Raw genomic sequence first — 6,560 nt, forward strand, 5'->3', positions numbered from 1 at the left:
ATATTTTCCATTCCAGGAAGACTGGTAAGATGAACAGAACGAAATCAATCCCAAAGTCTCTCGGTTAAGCAGACAAGGGACAGACAAAATACAATTGCATAGTTGCATTATCAACATCGTGTGGGTGAAGGTACGTACTGGGATTTAACATTTCTTGCCAAGCCTTTCAGTCAAGAATCCTCTTTTTCTATAAGCAGCCACAAGGACAATTTTGAATGGAGTGCAACAAAAGTAACAGAAACATCTCATTTATGTCGGGCACCTGGGTGGCTCAGTTGGTTAAGCAACTGCCTTCAGCTCAGGTCATGATCCTGGAGTCCTGGGATGGAGCCCCACATCCAGCTCCCTGCTCAGCAGGGAGCCTGCTTCTCCCTCTGACCCTCTCCCCTATCATGCTGTCTCTCTCTCTCTCTCTCTCTCTCTCTCTCTCTCTTAAATAAATAAATAAATAAATAAATAAAATCTTTAAGAAAAAAAAGAAACATCTCATTTATGTCATCAGCTAAATGAGAAAAAATTAAGAAACATTGGCTCAAAAGTTGGAAAATCTTGGTACTAGATTTAGCTACTACTTACAGCTGGGAGTCTGGGCAAGCCACCAAACACCTCATAAGCTTAATCCACCTTATCTATAAAATTAAAGAGTTATCGGGGCACCTGGGTGGCTCAGGCTCAGGTCATGATCCCAAGGTCCTGGGACTGAGCCCCACTTTGGGCTCCCTGCTCAGTGGGGAGTCTGCTTTTCCTTTTCCCTCTGCCTGCAGCTCCCCCCGCTTGTGCGTACTCTCTCTCTCTCTCAAATAAATAAATAAAATCTTTTTTAAAAAAGTTAAAGAGTTATCTGGGGAGAAAAAACTATTAAGAGATCTTTAAAATAAAAATGGTGGTTGAAAGCAAAAAAATTTTAACATTGTCTGATAAGGTTTTCAATGTGTGTAAATTAATAAATATGACAATTATAAAGCAGGGAGGTTAAAAGGACTTAAATGGTGATAAGGTTTCCACATTCCTCTTAAAGTGGTAAAATATTAATTCTAAGTAAACTGAAAAGTTAGGTATGTATTATAATCTCTAGAGCAGCCATTAAGAAAACTATACAAAGAAATATAGTCAAAAAACTCATTATTGAGGCGCCTGGGTGGCTCAGTCGGTTAAGCATCTGCCTTCTACTCAGGTCATGGTCCCGGGGTCCTAGGATCAAGCCCCACATCAGGATCCCTGCTCAGCGGGGAGCCTGCTTCTCCCTCTCCCTGCAGCTCCCCCTGCTTGTGCTCACTCTCTCTCCCTCTCTCTGTGTCAAATAAACGAATAAAATCTTAAAAAAAAAAAACTCAGTATTAAAATGAAATACTAAAGTATATTCAAATAATCTAAAAGAAGGAAGGAAAGGAGAAACAGTGGAACAAAAAATTGGAAAACAGAAACCAAACAGTAAAATTAGTAACCTTAAATCTAACCATATCAATAATTACATTAAATGTAAATGGCCTAAACACAATTAAAAATAGAGACTGTCAGAATGGATTAAAGAACAAGACCCAACTACATGCTATTTACAAGAAATCCACTTTAAATATTGGTGTAGGTAAATTAAAAGTAAAAACAGTAAGGGTGCCTGGGTGGCTCTGTTGGTTAAGCATCTGCCTTCAGCTCAGGTCATGATCCCAGGGTCCTGGGATCAAGTCTCACATTAGGCTCCTTGCTCAGCAGGGAGCCTGCTTCTCCCTCTACCTGCCGCTCCCCCCTGCTTGTGCACACTCTCTCTCACTCTCAAATAAAATCTTAAAAAAAAAAAAAAAAGTAAAACACAGCTCTATTCACAATCACCAAAAAGGGGAAATAACACAAATGTTCAAGGGTGAATAGATTAACTTCAGTTATCCCATTACATGGGATACATACAAACCATACAATGGATTACTTAATAAAAAAGAATTATTAATACATACTCACAATAACATGGATGGGTCTCTAAAAAAGAAGCCAGTGTCAAAAGGTTACATACCAAATGACTTCATTTACATGACACTGTGGAAAAGACAAAACTATAGCAATTAAGAAGAGAGCAGACCACTGGTTGACCCCAGCTGGAGGTGCAAGGGCAATATGAAGCTTCCTGGGATGACAGAATGGATGGAAACCTGATTTTGGTAGTTATATAAATTTGTACATTTGTTAAAACTCATGGAACTGTACACCAAAAAAGTCAATTTTACTGTAATTTAAAAGTAAAATAAAGATTAAGAGAATGATCTCTGTGAACCCTTCCAGACTATGATTTTATGAATGAGAAGAAGAGAGGAGTGTGAAAGGAAGATGAAAGGAGAACAAATGCTAAATCCTACTGGCATAAAAACCACTACTCATAAAAACCTCCTGATTACTGCACAAAATAAACAAAGCAAATCCAATCTTCAGAAATTCATTCCCAAAAAGAGGCTGAGAAAACCAGACATTCAGATCCAAAATGTGGATATTAGAAATGCCTGTGAATGGCTCTTCTTGTCTATTTCTATATTTTACACTTTGAAGAAGCTGCCAATTTCTCCTGGCTAAACGCCACTTTCCCTGCTTGGGGTTACTCAATTTACAAGCATTCCTTTATTTATACCCTATACTCTCAAAGATGGGGTCTTTGGCAGTCACAATAAAGACTCTGCCAGAAAGATCAGGGCTCCTCACCCGGAACTAAGGTCCCTGCGGGACGCAGCACACCCATGACTGACCTAAAGCCCCTAGGCGGGGAGGTCTTTCTCACAAGTCAGAAAGCGTCCCCCACCACCAAAGCCCCCAAAGGAGGAAGCCGCTGGAGACCCGGCTCTGGGCACTTCTCGCTCCTCTGAACAGCCAGACTGCCTCAGGTGCAGCTGGCCGTTTTGAGGGCTGCCTGGATGTGGAGCGTGCCCTCTACAGAAGGTTCTGCCCAGTGATCTTGGGTAAGTCCCTTCCTCTTCCAGAGTAGAGCGGTAATCTGGGTATTCTGTCTAAGGGAGCTTCCCATAGCTCTCTCCGAGTCTGAGACTTTCTGGGCGCCCCCCCCCACCTCGCCGACAGGAGCCCGCCTCGCCCCTCAGACCCCATCCCCACCTAACCCCCCCCCCCACCGCTCAGGGAGCCCTGAGGGGGCTAACTACCCGCCCGAGGGCACTGCCCGAAGGCAAGAAGGAGGCAGAACCGCCAAATCCCGGTCACTGGCCCCTCTGCGCAGAGCAGGCCGTCCCGCCGCATTCCTACTCACCCCTCCCTGGGGTCACCGCCCACCGGGGCCGGCTTCCACCACCCGGGGGTGGTGGTGCGCGCGCCGGGGAGGGCCTGGGTTGGGGACGGGGGGGGGGGGGGCCCACCTTGAGCTGGGATTTAGAGACCTTGCCGCTGTGGTCCAGGTCGAGTGCGGTGAAGGCGTGCCAGATGGCCTTGAGTAGCTCGTCCTTCAAGCCCCCCATGGCCGCGGCGTGGCTACCCAGACTGCCAGCCCGCCTCGCCGACTCTAAGGCGAGTCTGACGCTCTCCGCCACCGCCGCCACAGCCGCCCGCCCTTCAGTCACCTGACCGTGGCAGGCCCCGCCCTCCAGGCCCCGCCCCCGAGGCTCCGGCCCCGAGCCGGGGGCGCTGGCGTGGGAGCGCTGGCGTGGGAGCGCGGGGTGGACTCGGGAGTGGACGGGGCTAGCTGCCTCCACGGGCCTTCCCTCCCGGCTTGGACGCTGAGAAGTACCCCGCAGGTCCCTCGTGTTCCCCAGACCGCGTCGGGCCACCTTTAGTGCTTACGTGCCCACCAAACAAGACCCCAATTCCGGGGAAAAATATGAGAGTCGGGGTGAGCAGCCTCCAGCCCGCGCCCCGCAGTGAAAAAAAAGGAGCCCCGCATCTGTCCCGAGGACGCACCACTGTCTGGAGGAGAACTAACGAGCCGGAAAAGTCCCCGAGCCGGGCCTCCAATGCTAGCGCAGTTCCTAGCCGGAGAGGATGTGGAGGGGGAGGGGAGGCAGGGAAGGGCTTCTGAGGGAAGGTTTATATTAATTTTTCAAACGTTTCTTGATGCCTACTATGTCGTGGGTGTGGGGGCACAGAGACGAGGTTTAAGGTTGGTTTAGAAGCCACAGAGTCAGGCAACGTTTTCTTCCCAACCTTCAGCTGTTGAGGGTCAGTTCACAACTTAGGAACAGTTTGACTCCGGTTATTGTGCCGTTCCTGGTATTTCTGTGCTTACACAATAGGAGTTATGAGAGAATCAGCAAATCACTCCACCTATTTTACTAGTCAGAATGGATGGACCATTTAAAAGAACACATCCAAGCCTATAAGAGCGTCCTCTTCATCGTAGATGTTTAATTAATATCTGTTAACAGTGGTCACCTGAGCTCTTTGGGCTTCAAATTCTCCACATACAAATGAACATGTTGCACCAGATGTTCTGAAGGGGTTCTTCTAGTGTTCACATCATAGGATAATAAGGACTGCTGGCTGACTCCAATCTGATGAAGTCACCAGGCACAGTTAGTGCCTTGCCTCTCCAATCCAAGACTAAATCTGGACAATATCGAGAGAAGAACAAATACCAAGAGTTTTGAAAAGGAGATCATTCTCAGATCAAGTTTGGTTTTGCTTTCTTCTTTTACGTTCCTAAGTACACACATATGTACCTTATAAAAAAGGAAAAGATCATCATAAGGAAGGGGGATTGGGAAAAAGCAGAAAAGGAAGGAACTGCTCAATGAGCTGTAGACCAAAGGGAACTTGGTGGGCCAGAGGAAAGAATAGCCTAGGTGAAGGGAAGGGGCAGAAGCAGAGGGACTGCTCGTCCCTCACTGTGAGGGCCCTTAAGGCCCTACCCTACTTTATCACCATTTGTCAGGACTTATCTTGACATGCCAGTATCATTTCTCTCATTTATCTTCCCCAACTCCAGTCCAAATCTGCCAGTCAGGAAAAACACATGATTCAACCTTTAATTTCTGAATGCCAACTCAGCTTTCCCTGGGCAGTGACAAAAAAGAAACCCTCCTAATTCTCAGGGTTCAGCTTAACTACTAGATGGTTCTCTCAGTATCTGTTAGCACCAAACAGGTATTTCAAAGCTTTTATATATATATATAATCACATGACTAGGACATTCTGAACTTCCAAATTCCCATTTCTCCCACAATACCAATTCTCATAATCCAAACAAATTTTAAAGCAGAATGATGTCATCTCATATTTTTCAGTGGCAGGGATGGGACACATAACTTGTCTCTTTAATTCACAGTTCCTCAGATGAAGAGGAGCTCCAATCAGGGAGCCTCATATACCTGGACCTGACTTTGATGAAATCCTGAACTTCAAGGCAATTCCGTGAAAGGGGACATGAATTGTAGTGGCTGGGATGAGGTAAGGACTATGGTGGATGGTCTCCAAGATGGCAGAAATTAACTCTGTTCCTCTCTGTGGATCCATACTGATCTAAAGATTAAGAGGTAAATCTAATTCCCCTCCCCTAGGATATGAGCTGAACTGAGTGGCTTGTTTGACCAACAGAATGTGGCAGAAGTAACAGCTTGGGACTTCTGAACCAGATCACAAAAAGCCTTTCAGCTTTCACCTGGATTTCTTGGAATTCTTACTCTTGGAATGCTCCCTCTTGGAAACTTAATGCCATGCTGTGAGAAGCTGAGGTCACAGGGAAAAGCCACATGAAGAGAGAAAACAATGCTGGCCACATTCCAGTTTCAAACCTACAGCCTAGACATTAGATATATAAATGAAGGAACCATCTTAGACATTCTAGTCCCAGCAGACACTGCATGGAAAAGAACTCAAATCCCAGACATATGACCCCAGTCAAGCTGTCCCTACCATCTCCAGCCATTTTTTTTTAAAGATTTTATTTATTTATTTGAGAGAGAGAGAGCACATGAGAGGGGGGAGGGTCAGAGGGCGAAGCAGACTCCCTGCTCAGCAGGGAGCCCGATGCGGGACTTGATCCAGGGACTCCAGGATCATGACCTGAGCCGAAGGCAGTCGCTTAACCAACTGAGCCACCCAGGCGCCCTCTCCAGCCATTTTTGAGCCAACTCAGCTGAGGCCCCAGACATTGGGAAGCAAAGAAGAACCATCCCTTCTGTGTCCTTGCCAAACTTCTGACCCACTGAATCATGAGCATAATGAAATGGTAGTTGTTTCATGCCACTAAGTTTTGAGTGGTTTGTTATGTAGCATTAGATAACTGAACAACAGTGAAAAGATAATGTTCCCAAGATAATGTTTCCTTCCCCTGCCCACCAAAGAAGATTCTGGTCTGGCCTACTCATTCTTCCCCTCCCCTACCTTCCAGAAGAGTCCTACCTTCCCAGACTAGTTCTTAAGCTGTTTTTTGTCATGGAGAATTAGGAAGAAAGGAAGAGGGAAAGAAGACCACAGTGCAAAAGTTGAGGTGGTGGGGTTGGGGGGCGGGGGGGGATAGTTGTTGAGAAGAAAGGAAAAGCAGCTTTAGTATGTGAAGGCATTGGGTGGGAAAAGGGGGATTCTAACAGGTGTCATGGAAGACTGATTACAGAGCTCCATAGGGTTTGAAGGGTATAGAT

The 6,560-nt window shown here is 46.4% G+C and overlaps 1 protein-coding gene across 2 annotated transcripts in view; it reads right to left on the reverse strand.

Annotated features, from left to right (window-relative positions):
• SWAP70 (switching B cell complex subunit SWAP70) overlaps positions 1-3,530 on the reverse strand; it is a 78,206-nt gene extending 74,676 nt beyond the window's left edge. For both annotated transcript variants that reach the window (XM_036068779.2, XM_036068769.2), the window contains exon 1: positions 3,345-3,530. In XM_036068779.2, the coding sequence (XP_035924672.1) occupies positions 3,345-3,443 (99 nt within the window). In that variant the 5' untranslated portion in view covers positions 3,444-3,530. The remainder of the gene's footprint in view (positions 1-3,344) is intronic.
• Between the last annotated feature and the right edge of the window lie 3,030 nt (positions 3,531-6,560).

Source organism: Halichoerus grypus, chromosome 11 (genome assembly GCF_964656455.1).
Source record: "Halichoerus grypus chromosome 11, mHalGry1.hap1.1, whole genome shotgun sequence".
In the NCBI taxonomy this organism is placed as follows: Eukaryota; Metazoa; Chordata; class Mammalia; order Carnivora; family Phocidae; genus Halichoerus; species Halichoerus grypus.